Here is a 21868-nt window from a genome sequence, read left to right as displayed (position 1 = left end):
AGTGGCGCGAGGCCGGTGCACGCCCCCCCCCCCCCTACCCCGGCGGCCTCCCGAGCGCTCCCAGCCTTGTGCCCCCAGCGCCGCCTACTCCGCGCGGTGTCCTCGCACGGCTCCGCGGGGAAGTGTGAGTGAGAGTGAGAGAGAGTGAGAGAGAGACAGAGAGAAAGAGGGAGGGAGGGAGGGAGGGGTGCGCGCGAGTCGCGGCGGCGGCGGCGGCGGCGGCTCCGGCAGCGCGCGGGCTCCTCCCTCCCCGCGGTGTGTGCAGGGAGGGAGCAGCCGGGGGCTCGGCGGCGGCGGCGGCGGCGGCGGAGAGACGGCCGCGGCGTCTCTCTCCGGCTCCTCCTCCCGGTTCTCTCCATCCATCTGCCGTGGCCATGGCCCGTTGCGGGAGCACAAAGGAGCCCCCGGGTTGGAGGTCAGCGCAGCTCCTGCTCTTCCTCATCAGTGTGGGCGGTAAGTATCTCTTTCCCCCTCCTCGCACCCCGTTTTGGCCAGTGACTGAACAAAGCCGGGAACCCCCCCGCTCCCCGGTTTCTCCCTCCCCCCCTTTCCCTCCGACCCCGGGGCCTCCCCTGGGACGGACGGAGGAGAGCCCGGCTCCTGCGGGCACACAAAGGCGGCGCTTGTGCTCCCACCTGCGGGGGTTGCAGCGGAGTTGTCCTGGGCTTTAGGGCCCGGGCTCCCTCCCGAACCAACCTCCCGCCCCCCAAAAAGAGGGAAAAGTATTGAAAGGAACAGAACCTTCCTTCCCCGTGGGCTGTTGGGTCTGACTTCTCCTCGCCCTCAGAAACCCCTTCCCCACTCTCTCAGGAAGTTCTCTCTTCACCGGAGACCACGAAAGCTGGCCCTCCCCTTATCCCCCTGTCTCCCGATGTTCTCGGGCTCCCTTCTCCTGAACCTTGGGGGCTGAGGCTCACTCCGTACGGGCATGCTGTGTCCTAGTCACTTGGGAGAAGCTTGCATGCACAGGAAGGCCTGTAAATAGTTTCCAGCCCCATCTCCCTGTCTCTTTCTTGAGTGCTTTACCTTGTTCTTTCTATCTTTACGGAAGATCTCTGCAAGTCTCGGAACCCCGTTGTCACTTCAGCACCCTTGACATCCTCTCTTTTTCTTCAACTTTTATTTCCTAGTCTTTGAAATGGTATAAAGAGACTTCTTTTTGCCTTTTCTGGTTAAGAAAGAAAAATAAGAATTCAGAAATGTCTTTAAAATTTAAAGCTTCCCATAAGGGCTGGAAAGAGTATTATGAATAAACTAATGGATGTGAAGGACCGAGAGGGACACTCAGTTCCACCTTTTGACTCCGTGACTTGTTCTAGCTTCTTAATCCAAGTTTGACTACTCGGTACACTTGGGGTCAACACATTAAGTACCCAGAATTGATCTGAGGGGGGAAAACAGTAAAAATTAATTTAACTCAAATCAACTTATTTGGTAAGTCTGAAATACACTCCTTTTGAACTCAGAAGATTCCAGTGATCATATGTCACAGTTGAGCATTGTCATAGTCTTTTCTGAAAACAACCATCAGTGGTATTATGTGGTAGTTATCTTAACTTTTGGCAAGTTATAAAGTATTATAGTAAAATTATTTGCCTCAAGTGGCATCCATTGGTTCTTGTTTGTTAGCATGCTTTTAGATTTTTCAAAAAGATGACTTGATCCTCATAGGTTAATCAGTTGTCTTCTGGATTTGAGATTGTTGTTACCCAAGGTAGCATTATGTGTCTAAAAAAATCTGGGCTTGAATTTAAGAAAACCTGTTTTAGCATTCCATCTTTATACCTCCTAGCTATATAAATATATAAATAGATTGTAAATTATTTAACCTCATTAAACCTTGTTTGAACCATCTATAACACACACACACACACACACACACACACACACACACATATATATATATATATATATATATATATATATATATAGCGCTTTTACAGTGCTCACAAGGTTTTTGAGGAAAATATTTTGTAAACCCTATGATTTTTCTTTTTAAGATCAATAACTTGATTTCTGATTGTTCATTGTATGAGTTAGCAATGATTATCAGTTTATGAGGCTGAATTTCACATCAGAGGTTAGTAAGCTACCTACAGGAGCATCAGATTTTGATACAGCATTTGGAGGATTACCTCAAATTGGGGTGGTCCTGAGCAGTAGAAAACTGGTAAGGAGAAAGGGGAAGAGAGTGGTGGTGGTCAGACTTAGTCTAAGAACTTGAATATACTTAGCTGTATACTAAACATGTCTAAAACACAAGCCATTGATTTGAACTATTAGGTTATGCTATTCTAGAATACAAAATTGCATTGGTTTGCCTAAGTATGACTATTTTTTTTTTAATCTTTATCCCTTGAGTTTAGACTGGAATTAGTTCATTCTCCAGAGATGGGACAGCAGGAAATGTATAGGTTGTTTGCTTTCCTGAATTCTCTAGGGAAGTTTTATACTAAATAAAACATTAAAAAGTAGTTTGTTTTTTAGTTTGCAAGTGTTTCCTCTGGTGTAACAGAAGAAAAGACCTAAATTATCTGCCAAATTTGAGTATAAACATAAAAATCTTTTTTAAAATTAGTGATGATTAAGAATTTCAGTGTGCAAGAAAAGAGAAGGTAGAAAATCAGGCATACCATCAAGCAGCGTTTCTACTGTGATGAAAAGAAATCATTGACTTACATCTATCTGGGAAACATATTTGTATTTGTACATTTTTTTCTTTTCATTTTATCCACCCATATCTGGATTTATGCCAGTCAAAAAACTAGAATGTCTCAAAAAATGCCCTTTGAGTTTCTGTGATTTTCTTTGTTTAAAAAGCATTTTCTGAGTAGCACAAATGTCTTCAAAAGCAATTCTAATGTGCTTTAAAAGATCTAATTCTTCCCAGGGACTGTAACATAGATCCTACTAAGACCAGGATGCTTGACTTACATTAAGCCATTTCCATCTCTTAACTGTTTCATACAGCCCTTTCTTAGTTATCAACTTTAATGTTGCATAATTTTGACTTTTTTCTTTAATAACGCTTTGAAACATTTCATGTGTTTGCCTTATATACTTTTGCATTTATTTGCTTTGGCATACACATTCTAACATGATCATTATGGGTGAACTAAGATGTGTGTACCTTTGGTTCTTACAAATAACTTTTCTGAACTCCAAAGACATATTTGGAATCTCTATTATTATCTAAAGCAGGATTTTTTTTTTCCTTTTTGAAGAAATTGCTGGATAGGTACAATTACCTGGCAACAGTTAATATATCTTGGCAGTTGAAGGCTCATAGGGACTAGAAACAAAGGACTAAATTGAGGGGGCATGCTCTTTATCTTATCTCTAAATTAGCTTGTAATTTTGAAGGAACTGGAACACTAGTAATAACCAGGATCTCTCCCCAGGAACTGTGTTGGTACTATTAGTAAGGGAAAGGGATTGCAGTTATTTCATTGGTATTTAGGAAACTCCCAGAGGAGAAAATTCCCTTTCAACACAGGCTGTCACTTTTCTACAATTGAGAGTTCTCAGAGTAGTTAAATAATTTGCCTTCGGTCTCGTAGAATATATGTTAGTGGTGAGACTTGAACCTAGGTGGTCTTGGCTCTAAACTGAACTCTTTCCACAGTGTGCTAAACTCTTAATTATTAGCAGTTTTTTAAAGTGCCTCCTAGAATCCCAGATATGAATGCATGTTTTCTAGCTAGGGCTATCAAGTAGCATATAGAGTTGTGTTTTTTGTTTTTTTTTCTATTGGTATCCCCATACTCAGCAAATGGAATAGCTTCATTGTTTTTGAAAACCCCTTTTCTCTCAGATGAAAGTTTAATATTTATTAGTTCTGTGTATATGTGTGTCTGAGAAGTATGTGCAGAAAATTTCAAGATATTGTATTTGAATTATTTAACTTAAAGAAAACTGAGAAATGTTGCTTGTAGTGAATGTTTGGTAGATATATGATGACATTTATCAATAAGTTGATTGTCAACTAAAACTGTTTTGCTGACTGCAAATTAATTCAGTAAAGATTGTAAAGTCTGTTCTGTGCACAGCATTTTAGTAAATGTTATGAGAGAAAAAAGGTAAATGCTGTTAGTTTTTGTGTTTAAACTTAAAGTCTTTTGCATGTCAAATCAGTCAATAAAAATTAAGTGCCTGGTATGTGGCAGACACTATGCTAAGCAATGGAGATGCTGAGAAAATCAAGTAGTTCCTGCTCTCAAACAGCTTACAACCCTACTAAGGAGACCACATGCAAGCAATTATGTGCAAATAAACTATATACAGATTAAATAGGAAATAATCTACTGAGGATAGGGACTGTACTTAAAAGAGAATTTGGAAAAGACTTCCTGTAAGAATGTGGGATTTTAGCTGGGACTTAAAAGAATCCAAAAGGTAGAAATAAGGGGTGGGGGATGTCAGTGACAATGCCCCAAGTTAGAAGAAGGGAATATCTTGTTCAAGAAATAGCAAGGAGGCCAGTGCCATTTAAGAAGACAGCAAAATGTAATATATGTTATTTTATATATTTAATATTTTCCATATTTCCAGATGAGTTAGTATCATTTTATAAATAATTTCTTTAAGAATTCATTTAAAGTTCAAATTTTGGAGAGAATGTAGAACTTCCTGAAAGATGGGAATAAAAACTTGAAGTTGAGCCTGATCATTTAAATTTTGGAGAGAATGTAGAACTTCCTGAAAGGTGGGAATGAAATCTTGAACTTGAGCCTTCAGTAGTGAAACAGTTCATTTTTATGCAACATACTGCTTTATTTGAATTCACAGTCAAAATGTTATAGAAGATCAAGACGTGTGAAAAACAAATGAAGATAATGCATTCTGTAGAATTCTAAGTTGTCATCAGCTAGAAAGTTGTTATCCTCCCAAATATTCAGTCTTGTTCTCCCTACTTCAACCTTGTTTATCCATATTCTAGCTCATTCTACTGAGCCATATAATAATTTGTTGACACCAAAGACCTTACCACCTTTCAGATCTACAAGTTCTATAACTTTCTCACCCAATAACAAATCTCACCCTGACCACAACCTTCCATTTGTCCACCTCCAGTTGTGTAATCTTGAACAAACCACTTAGTATCTGAACCTAAGTTTCATTATCTACAAGATGGGATAATGAATGATCTCAAAGAATGACTATAAGGAAATGCTTTGTATATCACAAAACATCATATCTAATATTTGCCTTTACTACAACCTCTGGGCAGTGAGAAAATACAAAATGTTCTGCATTTTACAGAAATAGCATCTATTTAGATCCAGAAAAAGACCTTGAGATCATTTAACTCAACCTTTTCATTTTACTCACGATCAAACTGAAGCCCAGAGAAGTTATAACTTGCCTAAGTTCATACAGGTATTAAGTGGCAAATCCCTGGAATTGAGCCTAGACCTTCTGAGTTCATTATCCAGATATTCTGTTTTAACCTAATATCCCTTATCTAGGTTTTCCTGACACTACTCTCCTGGTTCTTCTGGTTCTACCTGTCTGGTCACACCACAGAGTTTGTTTCTTTCTTCCTTCTTTTTCCCCCTCCCCTCCCCCCCTTTTTTAAAAACTAGATCTTCCTGTTGATCATGTAGACTAACTGTGAATGTCCCTCAGGGATCTGTTCTGAGCCATCTTCTTCTTTCTTACTTTACACTTTTTCCCTTGGTGTTTTCATCAGCTCCCAAACGTTCAATTATCCTTCTTATTCAGATAATTCTTCAGTCTGTTGATCAAGCCTTAATCTCTCTCTTGATCTCTAGTCTAGAATTACCAATACTCTATTAGGCATCTAAAATTGGATATCTCATAGACATCTTCAATGCAATATGTCCACAACCAGAACTAATTATCTTATCCCCAAGCAATTAACAACTTGGAGTCTTAGAGAACTAAAAGGTTAAATAACTTATCCTATCACAAAACTTAAGATTCAAGCTTTCTATCTACAGCATGTATTATCTTCTTAACTTCCCTTTTTCTGTTGAGGACACAATCATCTTCCCAGTTGCTTGTGTTGGAAACCTAGTTGTTTCCCTCACTCCTTATAGTCTTTCTGCCATCAAGTGTTCTTGTTTCTGTCCTCATAACGTCTAATATCCTTCTCTTTATATCCTCTGATATGCCATCTCTCTAGTACTTGTCCCTCATCACTTCATGGAGGAAGGATTATTTTTGCCTTTTGAAGTCTACCTGCCACAAGTATTTCACTACTATCTAGCTCATCATCTTCTCATATTGTCAGAGTGATCATCTTAAAACATAAGTCAGCCAGTGGCTCACAATTACCTCCAGAATCTAATATAGAATGATTTATTTAACTTTTAAAGCTTTTTACAACTTGACCCTTTTGTAACTCTCCAATGAGTTTTTATACTTAACTCTTCTCTACATACTTTGTATTTCAGCAATAGAACCCTTCTTGATGTTCCCCACATTACAGCACACAGACTTTCCCTAGCGCGAAATGCTCTCCATCTTCATTTGTTTCCTGACTTCCCTGATTTTCTTAAAAACTCAGCTCAAATTCTACTTTCTCTGCAGGAACCCCTTGTTGTTACTTTCCCTTCTTGCTTCATATCCTGTCTACCCCTTCCAATGTCTTCCCTCTGAGATTATCTCTAATTTACCCTGTATGTATTTTCTGTATGTGTACAAAATTATTTAAATATTATGTCCTCCATTAGATTGAGAATCTCTGAGGGCAGGGACTATTTCTATTATTTTACATATCCCCAGTACTTAATACAGTGCCTCACACATAGTAAGCTTGATGACTTGACTTGACTAGGGAAATAGAGAGTTTCTTGGAAAAAGTTCAATTCAAATGGACTTTGAAAAAAAAGAAGAGAAAATTCAGCTAATGAAAATGGGGGAAGGAAGTCCATTTTGAGTAGGGTGGACAACATGAACAAGGATATAGAAAAATTTCAATGATTGAAAATAAAAACTAGAGTAGGGACAAAGAAAGGGACATTAAGTATTCTATGATATAGAATACATAAGAAGTAGTATGAGATAAGATAAATATAAGGTGCTAAAAGGGAAGATAGGTTGATTCCTGATTGTGATGCCAGGATCAAGAATTTTTAATTTTTTTTTTTTTTGGTAGGAAAATCAGGATCCACTGACTTTTTTTGAATGAAAGGGTGATGTGGGTATGTGTTTTGAAGAATGCTTTGAAAAGGGCAAAATTACAGGTAGGAAGAATAGTTATTAGCAAGTCCTGAACTAGGATAGTTGGAGTAAGAATGGAAAAGAAGTAACAACTTAGATATTGTAGAGATTAAATCAACAGGATTTTGGAATTGATTGAATGTGAGGATGAAGTGAGGGAATAATGAAGAGCCAAAGATGATCTGACTCCTTATCTCATTTCTTAGTGACTGTTTCAGACCTTTCGCTTTCGTCTTTTATTCCCACTCCCTATATTTACAGCAGATGACTTCCTCACTGACAATAATGAGGATTTAGAATAAATTCCCTCAGTTCCTTTATTTTTTCCCCTTTCCATTCTTTAAGATTTCTCTGCTTCATTATCCATTCAAGAAGATAAGAAATATTGCTATTTTTTCATATTTATAAGATAATATATGCTGTGGATAGAAAGCTTCAACCTTAATTTTTGTGATAGGATATGTTATTTAACCTCTTAGTTCTCTAAGACTCCAAATTATCAGCTGCTTGCTAAATTTTATGGAAGGCATGAATGACTTTCTACCAGAGAAATCACAGGTCTGGTGAAAAAAGTAGTTTCTCTGCCTTTTCTTCCCCACTAACTATTCATTCCTTATCTTAAAATCAGATTTCTGTACCCATCATTTTATAGAAACTAATTATTCAGTCAACAGGCATTTATTAAGCAATTGCTGTATGCTGGGAACTATGCTAGCTAATTATCTAATATGCCCTTTGGTCATCTTATTAAGTCCAATAAGCTATACTTGGACATCATCTTCCTTGATCTCGTAGTTTTATGATGCTGTTAACCCTTCCTTATGACTACTCCATAATTATCAGGATTATCATAATTTTCTGTTCTTTTCCTATCTATAATTGATTTCTTTGTCTCCTTTACTGGCTATTTATTACTTCTGATCCATTTATGTGGATGTTTTGTAGTTGTCCTTGGTCCTGTTTTCTTCACATGCTCTCTCTTGGCCATCTAATTTCACTTACTTTGAAGTTTTAGCTTCAGATACCACCTTTATGTGAATGGCTCCAAAATCAGTATCTGTAGTTTTCTAAACTTTTCCTTTGAGTGCCAAGAACTGTATTTACCATTGATGTTGACATTGATGTTCTGCGAGCACACTAAACTTAAAATGTCCCAAAACATGCTTATTCTTTCCACTTAAATGTATTTCTCTGTATATCACTGTTTCTGTTTGTGCTTCACACTCTTACCATATTTTAAATCTTGGGCATAATTCTGCTCACCTTAGACCTTTCTTTGCATTGTATAACAGTGCTTTCTCTGTTGATTTTTGCCTCTGCTATATCTCTTGTATATTAGCCAGTCAGTAGATATTTATTAAGAGGACAGGAAGTTCATATTGCATTCTGGGAGGATTTTGATTTTCGAGGTAATAGGTTAATAAGCATTTATTGAATGTATATTATGTGTTAGGCACTATGCTGACCCCTAAGGATATAAGGTAAATTTTATAGCCTCTGCCCTCAAGGAGTTCACATCTTAATGAGAGATATTAACATGCAAGAATTATACCTACACCATATATTCAATATTAGTGGAAGATAAACTTAGAAGGAAAGAACTAGCAGTGGAATGGACCAGGAAAGATCTATAGAAGGTAAGATTTAAACTCTTCCTTTCTCCATTCCTACTCCCATCATTCTCATACACATTATTTGCTTGGGCTATCTTTTTTTTTTTTTTTTTTTTAAATTAAAGCAACCTTTGTAATAATAAGAGATATTTATAGAGAGCTTTAAAGTTTTTACCTACCCAAGTATAATTTAGTTAGGCCATTTCTCTGCTCAGAAAATTTTAAGTGACTCCTTGTTTACTGAGTAAAGATTAGATTTCTTTGTCAAAGTTTCAAAGCTTTCTACTACCTTCTTTCCCATTTTATCTCATTCCATCTTGTCTTAGATTGCCTCTTCTATTATCCACTTCCTCAACTTATCTTCAACTTCTCTCTTTCTATTAATTATTTGTCTATTGCTTACAAACATGCCCATGCCTCTGCTATCTTCAAAAAACCTTCATTAGATTTCTACCATCAACTATTGAACCCATAATTTATTAGCCTTTCCTGGCCTGTCTTGAGAAGGCTATCTGTGTTGGTGCTTACATTCTCACTTTCTTTTTAACTCCTTTTAGTCTCACTTCCAAACTCATCACTCAACCAAAACATCTCCCTCCAGGTTACTAATGGGCTCTTAATTACTAATTCTAATGTTCTTTTTTCAATCTTCCATCTTTTTTGTTCTCTCTTTAGACTTTGACACTGTCAATCAAACTGTTCTTGATAATTTCTTCTTCTAGGTTTTTGTGAGTCTCTTCTTTCTGGTTCTCTACCGACCTATCTGACTGTTTCTTTGCTGGATCTTCTTCCAGGTCATACATGCTTTCTAATGCCCCATAGAGCTTTTATTCTGGGTCCTTCTGCCCCTGTATTATTTCACTAGATGATTTCATCAGCTCCTGTGGATTTATGTCATCTCTCTACTGATAATTTGCAGATTTTCTTATCCAGTCCTAACCATTCTGCTGCTCTTCTGCATCTCCAATCATCTTTCAGGTATCTTAATCTAGTTGTCTGTCCTAGGACATCTCAAAATCTGCATATTCAAAATTGAACCCAGGTCTTTTCTTCCAACTCCACTCCTCTTCCCCCATTTCAGATAAACCTACTAATGTGGAGGCACCACCATCATCTTCTCTCAGACTTAAAACTTTGGTGTCATCAACACCTTATTTTCTTTCCCTCCCCCCCATTCCCCATCCCCCAATCTGAGGTCTCTAGATTTCACCTTTGTAACATTTATTTGATACACTTCTTTCTCTGCCAACACTTCCATCACCCTAATGCCTGGACTAGTGAAGTAGTCTGCCAGCCTTAAGTTCCATTCTTTCTCAGCCTAATAAGGTACCTAATTAATGTTTGTTGACTAACTGCTTTTCTCATGATATTCCCTTCTTAGCGAACTACATTTTTGCTAAGTAGATAATTTTCTTTCCTTTTAAACTTGAATTGCACTTTTCAGGTACTATCTTTGCTCATGCTGGTCCCCATGTATGAAATGTCCTCTTCTCCCCACCTCCCTCACTTGTTGAATTCTTGTCTATATTTTTATCTTTTAAAACTTGGCTTAAATATCATCTTTTTAAATAAAGGCTTCCCCAGGTCTCTTATCTTTTCTGTTATTAATTTCTTTCCTCATATCTGCTCACATAACACTTCATTTTGCAGTTCATTCCATAACGCATTTATTACTTGTTATCTGTATTACAGTTACCAATGTCTTTTCCCATAATGTCCCTTATCATGCATAGATCTTATTACTCTGTGTGGGCAGAGACTGACTTATCCAAAGTTTTTTTCCAAAGCCCCTAGTGTAGTATTCTGAATAGTGAAATGTTTGTTGAGTGAATAACTATGCATAATCTACTGTCAGTTGGTTTCAGAGGAAAGTCATTTTAGGGTACATTTTGGGAAGGAAGGTTTCTTAAGAAAGAATTGAAATGAAAAGTAAATGAACTTGAAAGAATTCTGACAATAAGATTTGGAGAAAACAAAGCTGAAAAAAAAAATGAGAGGAAGTCATAGAAGATATTTGGGTTGGAATTTTAGCTGAACAAGGACTTAACAGGGTGTAATAATGTTTTTGTAGACTTATTGCCAAGAAAGGAAGAGACCTTATCTTTGTGATAGGAAGGTGTTATTTTTTTTCTTAATTTTTATTTTTTAAATTAAAAGACCTTGGAGGCAGTAGAAAAGAAGGGAAATTTAAGTAGGAAAAATGAAAGTTAGTATTTGTAAATGAGAATTTTAATCATTTCAAGGAAATGTAAAATGTCAGAACATGTTTCTTTTTTTTTTTCATTCTTTGTTTTTACATAAATGGTATTTTATTTTTCAAATACATGCAAAGAAGGTTTTCATCATTCACATTTGCAAAACCTTGTGTTCTAAATTTTTTGCTCTCTGGGTCCTTCCCCTATATATCAAGCAACCTGACAGGTTAAATATGTGCAGTTCTTTTAAGCATATTTCTATAGTCTTCCTTCTGTGCAAGAAAAATTGGATCAAAATTAAAAAAAAAAAAAAGCAAAGAACAACAGACTACTTTGAACTACATTCAATCTTCACGGTTTTCTCTCTGCATGCGGATGTCTCTTTTCATCCCACCTATTGGAGTTGCCTGGAATCATCTCATTGTTGAAAAGAGTCAAGTCCATCATTAGTTAATCATCTCACAATCACAAGCAATAGCTTGTTGCTGTATTCTCCTGGTTCTGCTCACTTTGCTCAGCATCAGTTCATGAAAGTCTTTCCAGGTTTTTCTGAAATCAGCCTGCTCATCATTTCTTAATGAACAATAACATTCCATTATATTCCTATCATAACTTATTCAGCCATTCCTCCCTTAATGGGCTTCCTCAGAAGACTGCTACAAACAACTACAGAGCTCCAAAAGTTGCTGCAAACATTTTTGTACAGGACATGTTTTTTCTTCAGGTTAAATAGTTAATAATCCTGATTTTTAAAAAATAATATTAGCAGTGAATGAAATCATGAGGTTATTTTGTTTAATTCTTTATTCATGTAGTTCCTAATCAAAAGTAATTTTTCCTTCCTCTGTTTACTCTGGATGAAAAAATTTTCTGACAATATGATATAATAGATTATAGTACTTAGTTGTACTTAGGCTATACTTGGTTGGAAACTTTGAGTTTGAGTCTTGACTCTGACAGCAGTGTATAGCATGTGAACTCTTCATTTTCTCATCTATAAAACGTGGGCAGCTAAGTAGTGCAGAAGATAGAGTATTACCTGGAGTTAGACTCTGATCTCCAACACCTATTGCTGTGCGAACCTGGTTAAGTTATTTAACCCTGTTTGCCTCAGTTCCTCATCTGTAAAAATGAGCTGAAGAAAGTAATAGCAAACCATTCCAGTGTCTTTGCCAAGAAAACCCTAAATGGGGTCATAAGGAATCAGATAGGACAAAAATAACTGAACAACAAAAATGTGGTTTACAGTATTTCTAATACTATCCTACAAGGTTGTTTCAAGGAAAATAAATTGTATTTCTTCTTTTAAAAGAATTCTTTATTAATTTGAGCTTTTTTATTTTTCATTTTTATTATATTATTTAAAATTCATGTTATTTTTAATATTGTACATGTGTGATATTTCATTAGATTTTAAACTATTTTGGTACATATTTTATTCTCTTAATACTTAGTTAGCATTGTATACTTAATATAATGGGAGCTTACTAAATGTTAATTGAAATGAGTTGCTTCCTTTTATAGAAGTATAGGTGAATTTTGATTTATATACGAAGAATATTACTCCAACAGGCAAAATTATGAATTTATCAAAATATCAAAGAGTGCCAGCATTCTTTCTATTTGTATGCCAATTAATCTAGATTTCCCAGTAATTGAAGTTTAGTTTACTAGGATTCACTCTTGCCTTTTATAAAATGGCTACTTCTCCCTCCTTACCCTCTCCCTCACTTTTCCTATGTTTGCAGTTTAGTTTCCATAAAATAACTACAAGTTTCATAAGTTCCATAGCCATGTCATTATGACCTTCCGGTTTTTAAGTTGGCAAAATCATGGAAATATTGTTTTGTTAAATTTAGTCCCAATATACAATTCCAAGCAGTCATGAAACTGGTGGATTCTAAGGAATTCTTGTCATACTGAGTGTAGCTTCTACTTTGGAAACTCTTTGGGCTTTTTGGTCTTATATAAAGGAATTTTGATTATTTAACCTAAAATAAGAGAAGAATGAAGAAACTTAAAAATGCATAAAGAAATAGTTGTAGTCAATATTTCTTCTTGCACTGGGGACAAAATTGGTGAAAATGGAACTCAAATTACAAGAAATAGTATTTTTTGAGGATTCTAGGTAAACAACTTTCATAGACTTAAGAGCTCTAATATAATGTAATGACTTTCAGTCACTTCAGTATGCTATCCATGCTATTCTATGCTATCCATGTCCTGACAGAGAGGTGATAAATTCAACAAGCAGAATGAAACATTAGTTTTTAGACCTGGACTATGTGAAGATGTATTTATTTTATGTATATTTGTTAGGAAGGCTTTTTTTTTTTTTTCCTCTATTAGGTTGGAGAGATGAAAACAAATACTTGCAAATTGATGCTTGTTAATTGAAAAATAATTGTATTTCTTTTCATACTTGTATTCCCTAAATAATTTAAAGACCTTTTATCCTTATCAAATGAAAGTATTTTCATTTCACAAGTTTGATGTGCTTGTATCAATTTTATTAATTTTCCTTACTTAGCGCTAAAAATATGAAAAGATCAGAGATCCAGGATATGGAAGGAACCTGAAAGACCATCTGGTCATCCCTCTTATGTTACAGATGAGGAAACTGAGGATTTTGGAGCATAAGTGAGTTCCTTAAAATCCCACAAACAGCAGTTTAGTTCTTGGAAGCTGGATGTGAACTCAGCTCTTTTGACCCTAGAGCTCTTTACATTGTACTATCATTCTTCCTTTGAAGCTGTGAGTAGTAATTCATACTTCACTTTTGGTCATGACAAGACTGAATCAGTCTCACTCCTAATTGGAAAGGCATTTAAATTTTGTATACCTCCATTCACATTAGCAGCCAAGATTCTTTTTTCAAAGGACTCTTCCATTATTGTAAGAACGATGTTAGTGAAATACACTAAGGCTTAAAAAAGAAGGAAATTTGAAGGTGTTGTCATGGACCTGAGAAAGTATAGGCTTGTAAGGAGCAACAGCACCCTGAGGCTCTACTGAGGTCCTTGAGCAACTACAGGTGGACAGTTCACTTCAGCTCCTTTTTTACCCTCGAGCAAGGATCTAGCAAGTAAAAAGACATTTCCTTTTAAATTACACATAAAGTTTAAAATATTCACATTAAGTAATCTGCTACTTAATTTCTTAGTTGATAATATTTGTATATTTCTAATTGAATTTTTGAATAATAATATTCATAATTGAATATTCATATTTAATTTTGAATAATTGCTTAAAAAATAGAGAGTGAGGATAAGGTAAGTTATTTATCTAAATAGCAGGCTTCATTAGTAAACCTTTAGTTTTAATAATAATAATACATTTGTAAGTGAAGCAAAAAATTGACATGTTTCTCTGCTCAAACTATACTTGAGTTTTCTGGAATTCATTGTGGTTAAGGTAAAGAGAGAGTTTTGTTATAAGCATTCTGAAGAGCAATTTGGGACTGTGACCAAAGAGCTAAAAATTGTGCGTACTCTTTGATCCAGCTCAGTATCTCTACTGGATCTGTATCCCAAAAAGATTATAAAAAAGGGAAAAGACCCACATGTGCAAAAATGTTTATAGCAGCCATTTTTATAGTGTCAAGAAACTGGAAATTGAGTGGATGTCCATCAGTTGGGGTGGCTGAATAAGTTATGGTATATGAATGTAATGGAATAATACTTTTTTATAAGAAATGACAACCAAACTGATTTCAGAAAAGCCCTGAAAGACTTAATACAGAAAAGCTAAGCAAAATGAGTAGAACCAAGAGAACACTGTATATTGCAACAAGATTATGTGATGATCAGCTGTGATAAACTTGGCTCTTTTCCACCATGGGGTGATTCAAGGCAATTCCAAAAGATTTGTCATGGAAAGAGTCATCTGCATCCAGAGAGAAAACTATGGGGACTGAATGTGGATCAAAGCATAGTATTTTCATCTTTTCTTAGTGTTGTGGTTGTTTGTTTGCTTTGTTTTTTTCTTTCTTATTTTTTTCCTGCACAACGTGACAAATATGGAAATATATTTAGAAGAATTGTACATGTTTAGCCTGTAGTGGATTGTTTGCTTGTGGAGAAAGGAAGGGAGGGGGAAAAATTTGGAGCACAAGGTTTTGCAAATGTGAATGTTAAAAACTATTTTTGCATGTTTTGGAAAAATAAAAAGGTATTATTAAAAAAAAAACAAAAAAACAAAGCAATTTGCCACTCTTTATACTATCCCATTTTTGTGTTTAACAAATGTTTTGTCCCAGAATGATTTTTGTAACTAAGACACATATCCTAAAACCAAGATAAAACATTGATCCTGAAGTTAGGAAGACAAACTCGGATTCTGATTCAGATACTTGTTAGCTATATGACCCTAGGAAAGTCATTTAACTGCCTCTATGAGACATAGAGGCAGACTTGAGTGTTAACTTTTTGCTACAAGCCTTTCTGAACATAACTGAGCTGGGTCTTGGAGAGCAATCTATTATTATTATCATTATTATTATTATTTAAATCATAGCTTTTTTATTGACAGAACATATGCATGGGTAATTTTTTACAACATTGTCCCTTGCACTCACTTCTGTTCCAACTTTTCCCTTTTCTCCCTCCACTCCCTTCCCTAAATGGCAGGCAGTCTTATACATATTAAACTTGTTAAAGTATATCCTGGATACAATATATGTGTGCAGATCCATACAGTTCTCTTATTGCACAAGAAGAATTGGATTCAGAAGGTAAAAATAACCTAGGAAGAAAAACAAAAATGCAAGTGGTCCACATTCATTTCCCAGCGTTCCTTCTCTAAGAATAGCTGATTCTGTCCATCATTGATCAATTGGAATTGAATTAGATCTTCTCTTTGTCGAAGATATCCACTTCCAACAGAATACATCCTCATACGGTATTGTTGTTGAAGTGTATAATGATTTCCTGGTTCTGCTCATTTCACTCAGCATCAGTTCATGTAAGTCTCTCCAAGCCTCTCTGTATTCATCCTGCTGGTCATTTCTTACAGAACAGTAATGTTCCATAACATTCATATACCACAATTTACCCAACCATTCTCCAATTGATGGGCATCCATTCATTTTCCTGTTTCTAGCCACTCCAAAAAGGGCTGCTAAAAACATTTTGGCACATATGGATCCCTTTCCCCTCTTTACTATTTCTTCGGGATATAAGCCTTGTAGTAACACTGCTGGATCAAAGGGTATGTACAGTTTGATAACTTTTTTGGGTATAATTCCAAATTTCTCTCCAGAATGGTTGGATTCGTTCACAACTCCAACAAAAATGCATGAGTGTCCCAGTTTTCCCACATGCCCTCCAACGTTCAGCATTATCTTTTCCTGTTATCTTAGCCAATCTGACAGGTGTGTAGTGGTATCTCAGAGTTGTCTTAATTTGCATTTCTCTGATCAATAGTGATTTGGAACACCCTTTCATATGAGTAGAAATAATTTCAATTTCATCATCTAAAAATTGTCTTTTATATCCTTTGACCATTTATCAATTGGAGAAGGGCTTGATTTCTTATAAATTAGAGTCAATTCTTTATATATATTTTGGAAATGAGGCCTTTATCAGAACCTTTAACTGTAAAAATGTTTTCCCAATTTATTGCTTCCCTTCTAATCTTGTTTGCATTAGTTTTGTTTGTATAAAAGTTTTTTAATTTGATATAATCAAAAATTTCTATTTTTTGGATCAATAATGATCTCTAGTTCTTCTTTGGTCACAAATTCCTTCCTCTTCCACAAGTCTGAGAGGTAAACTACCCTATGTTTCTCTAATTGATTTATATTCTCATTCTTTATGCCTAAATCATGGGCTCATTTTGATCTTATCTTGGTATACAGTGTTAAGTGTGGGTCCATGCCTAGTTTCTGAGGGCAGTCTATTATTTGATCACAATGAAACATTAGAATATGACTTTACTAGAAGCTCATATTTAGTGGATCTGGGGGTGTCATCACTATTATGTTACAATTTTCAGTCTGTGCTATTTTTGGCTGTGCGCAGGATTTAAGTGGAATTCACCAGAGTATTCAACATAATAAAGATGTTTTAGGTCCTTTAATATTATGTTGATACTGTTGAAGCACTTAGGTTATCCATTGTTTCCCAGTCTTACTACCTGACATGTCTACTTATATTTTTTACATTTCCTGGGTATTTTATTCCACTTCACATATAAAGCATTATAATGTGTGATATACTTAACTCTCACTGATGTTTTATGATTAAAAAGATTTGTAAGTATAATTGTCCATGTGAGGGGGAGTGATTATATCACCTAATGGAGAATTTGATTCACATCTGTTAAGTTCTATTTCAGTACCTCATCATGGTATGGTTAGTGACTTTGGGTATAGTGACTACTATACCAACCAAGCTGCAACCTCTGATAATTTCTACTATGCTGGAAAAGTTTGTATACAGTCCTGGTCATAGACTAAATCTCCTCTCTGGGGAGTAGACTAGTTAAGTATGGAGAGCTTAGGCAACTTGTGAAGACAAAATTAAGCTCTTATGATAGCCCTTTCTGCTTGTGCTATGATGATTAGAAGCATAGAAGAAAAGGTTAAGTGCTAAGAATCATATTTTTTTTGCTCTTAAATTAATAACAAATGTCATTTATTATATTATTTTATTCTTGAGTTGATAATAAAGAATAACTCAATTGCTGATCCTCTAAATGAGATCCTTATTTAGTGAATGAATTGACATACTGTTAGAGATTAATTATCAATCTTGACATTTTGACTACAAATAAAATAATAAAACAAAAGGTAGTTGCTGCTGAAAGAAAAGAAAGGATAGCACATAGGCTTGTCTTGAAAGGCAAAATAATGAGAAAAATTGATTTTATTTTATATCCAAAAGCAACACGAAAACTCATTTCATAGTACATTTGGTAATTCCACCTTATAATGAGAATTGCAAAAAAGATCACCAAGAAAGTAGTTGTACTAGTAACTGTTGCAGAGAAAATGAAAAGAGAAGAATTTTACTGAGAATTTAATAAAATCTTCCAAAATAATTAGCATGTATTTGTGGAAAAGTGCCCCCCTCAGAGCAGTGAAAAATACATTGTCCAGAACCTTTTGTAAACATTCGTGTTTTTTTTTTTTTTTTTTAATTATCCCATACTTCTCCCCGAACAGAGAAATACTTTTTAAATATCACCATTCTTTTTGTGGTGTCTTGTGGCTTTGTCATAGAACATTATTGTTTTTGAAAAATTTGAACTTGAAGGGGGGGGTATCTTCAATAAAAAGGCACATTATGTCAAAATGGTATAAAAAATGTCACTTAAAAGATGTATGAGAGGAAAAGAAGGTGAACCAGTTATATATTGAGGGCAAGGGATTAACAAGGGACATTTTTCATGCTATATTGATATCTGTCCTATCTAGAAAAATCTTGAAAAGCCTCTCTAGAAGATTAGCTGGACTTTGGGGAGCAATTCTGAGAGGCCATGGGCAAAAACCAAAGAGGCAGATAGGTTACAATCTGCATTGTTGATGAGTTTATCATCATTGATAAGAACAAATACCGTAATAGAATTTTTATTTTCTAATGATCCTCTGAGTATCAGTATTAAATGAGGCATAAAACAGGAAGAACAGGTGCTTAGATAAGTCTATATGATGTCCATATGTAAGTGGGGATTTAGGATTTATCTTTTTAAAAATTTACTAAAACTAGCTAACATCTAGGACTTTTTTTCTCCTCTTTTATTTTTGAGAATAGTTCATATAAATTAAGTGAATAGAGAGTTAATCTTAAAAGCAGGAAGATCTGGGTTCAGATTCTACCTGTGGCATATTATACATTGTGGATAACATGCTGACCTACTTTGTTGGTGAAGAAAGTTCCTCCCTGGGAATTCCTTATTTCCACAAAATCACAGGATCCAGTTCCTATCCCTGTTAGGAATTGGATAAAGAATAATAATAGATCTGACAGAGACCTTAAAGATCACGGTTCGATTCTCTCATTTTGCAGATGAGGAAAGTGAATCTTAGAGGTTTAAATGACTTCCATAGACATATAAAAACCAGCTTAACAAAATCAGCATTTAATTCTATTTTCTTTTTAATATGTAACCAAAATATGTTCATTCCTTCTTTTGAAGCAATAGTTAACTTAGAAACATTGAATCTACTTGTAGAGATTCAATAATAAGGAAAAGACAGTATATTAATGCATGACTGATTCCTAGAACTTTCTTATTCCAGATGACATCAATAAAAATGTTATTATTGCACAGATAAAGGAAAACAGAAAACAGCAGTATAGGTTTCTGAAATCATTAAAAAAATTGATGCTCAGTAGATTAGACTGAAAAATAAAATCTTTTGCAGGAAATGTTACAAAAAGGCAGACTTACGTTGTCCTCTCTTCAAAGAAACTTGAAAGAAAATTGCTATATTGTTAAGTATGCATCCAAAGATCTCAGTATTTCTTGACAGCCCTCTCTTTGTTTATTTAACACACCTGACATCTAGAGCATTGTTTCTTTACCACCATTACTATTTATGGATCAGGAAAAATAAGCAGGTTTTTTCAAAATCTATACAAGACTTCTCTTTTTCAGTGGGTTACTTCAACCACCCTCTCAGATAAGCTTCCTGTATTTTAAAATTCTTTTTTAAAAAGATCATACTTCTTTTTTTTTTTTTTTAAACAAGAGAACCAAAAAGTATTAGGAATGGAAGATCCATATTTCATAATAGATTATTACAGTACACACACACACACACACACACACCCCTTGCCCTTACATAGACTAAATGCTCCAATTTTCTCTAAAGCAGAGTTCAAAATCTGTCTTTTAATCTCTAATGAAGTGACAAGATTCAGTTACCCTTTTTCCAATCTTTTTTGGATGATTGATAGTGATGTTAGATGTTTTAAAGCACTTTATTTCAACACATTTTTGCTACTGTTTATTATCCTTTCCTAACAAAGGATAACTTTTTAAATTTGTAAGCAGATTCATATGTTAAGTATTTTACTTTAAAAAATTTAATTAAAAGTAATTTCTGCTGGTACTGTACCATTCTTAAACATTTTTATTGTATTTATATTGGCCAAATGGCTATGTTCCATTTTTATGAAAATAAAATCTGTGTGAACTGATTAAATTTATGCTTTATAGGAAGCTTCAAGTAAACTAGCTCTACTTTCATAAGATGATAAAAAAAAATATCAAGATCTCTCTTTCCTTTTCTTTCTTTCTCTCTCTTTGTCTCCTCCCTCTCCTCAGTAAAGCAGTGGATAGAAAATCAGTCTGGAGTCAGAACACTTAACCCTTCATAGCTGTGTGACCTGGAGTAAGTCACTTGACTCCAATTGCTTTACAAAAGAAAAAAAAGAGGGAAAAAAAACGCTGTCTCTTTCTGTCTGTGCCCCTTCCTCCTCTTTCTTCTTCCCTTTTATCTCTGTGTACATATATGCACATGCATATATACGTACCTTGGGTTTTATATGTGTATATATACATGAAGTATTACAATGTGTGTATATATATTTGTATGTGCACTATATATACATATATGCATATATATACACACAATATATATATATATATGTACAATGTATATGTCATATATGATATAATGTCTGTATATATATGTATGCATGTAAATGCAAGGTGTACACATATACGTATAATATATGTTGTAGATCATCACACATACACATTATATTAATAAATACATACATTGCACAAAATATCTATGTAAAATCCAAGGCACACATATTTCCATGTATATTTCTTGAAATTTGTTATCATCATCCAAAAATGAACTATTATACTTGAAGCCTTCAAAAAGAACAAATTAAATCCATTTAGCTTTATTACCATAAAAATAGAACTCTTTAGTCAGTATAAATACAACTTTCAAAAACAGTACAAGTATCAGCTGGAATGGAATTAATTTTTTTGAAGCACTCTTGAATATGTTACAAATTTTAAAAGATATCCTTATACATATAGATACATATACAACATACTGTATCTATATAGACAAAACATTCCCAAATATATATTAAATATATTAATGCATATGTTATACATACACTATTACATAATTACATAACTGTATATACAGAATTATACATATGTAACACAAAGATATACACATATTATGCATTCTGTATACATTATAATCAGAGAGAAAGAGAGTGAGAATCAGACCAAGGCGAATATATTTATAACCCAAACTGAATAATAGTGACATAAGAGAAGGGGTAAAGGCTACATACGATTACACTGTTTTCAGTGTTTTAATATTAATTTGTCATTAATCTTGCCAAAGAAATAGAATGAACGTTTATACTGATCCTTCCTTACCAACCAGTTCTCATCACACATGGTTTTATTTACCTTTCAGTTTCTTTCTTGGAAGAGAAAGAGCAGGATGGTATCTCCTATGCAAATTTCATGTCTGTGACTTTGTGTTAATATTTCCTTGGAAGACAGTTTTTAGATATGATCCAGTGTCTCTTTTTCCTCTATGTTCTATCACATTTTTCTGTGCCCCTGGTACAGACTGTTTTTGATTTAGCAACCATTTTTTCCTACTTATTTTACCTATTTTCCTAATATGTTCCATGAGGAGGCAGCAACTTGAATATGGTGCCTATTTGAATCGTGACTGTGGGTCCTCCTGTGAATAGAAGAATTACTAAAAGTGTTCTAGAGCCATGACTTGGAAAATAATTTTTACCAATTGAGGGAAGGGGCGTTAAATGGATAATAGAGACAATGTCTCTTGGCATTAATAATTGTATTGCTTTGTATTTGAAGATGACATGGTTGAATGACATTTCCTATATGCTTGGTTTGTGCAATCAAATGTTT

General features: G+C 34.8%; 1 protein-coding gene across 2 annotated transcripts in view; it reads left to right on the top strand.

The window, feature by feature from the left end:
- The first annotated feature begins 260 nt into the window (after positions 1 to 260).
- The window catches only part of LRP12 (LDL receptor related protein 12), a 102060-nt gene continuing 80452 nt past the window's right edge, over positions 261 to 21868 (top strand). Inside the window, exon 1 of one of the 2 annotated variants that reach the window (XM_031947109.1) lies at positions 261 to 453. In XM_031947109.1, coding sequence (XP_031802969.1) covers positions 375 to 453 — 79 coding nt within the window. In that variant the 5' untranslated portion in view covers positions 261 to 374. The remainder of the gene's footprint in view (positions 454 to 21868) is intronic. The other variant, XM_003760320.4, reaches the window with a different exon arrangement.

This window comes from Sarcophilus harrisii, chromosome 1 (assembly GCF_902635505.1).
Source record: "Sarcophilus harrisii chromosome 1, mSarHar1.11, whole genome shotgun sequence".
Lineage (NCBI taxonomy): Eukaryota > Metazoa > Chordata > Mammalia > Dasyuromorphia > Dasyuridae > Sarcophilus > Sarcophilus harrisii.
The sequence above is the reverse complement of the archived record's forward strand: the minus strand, read 5'-3'. Positions and strand labels throughout refer to the sequence as shown.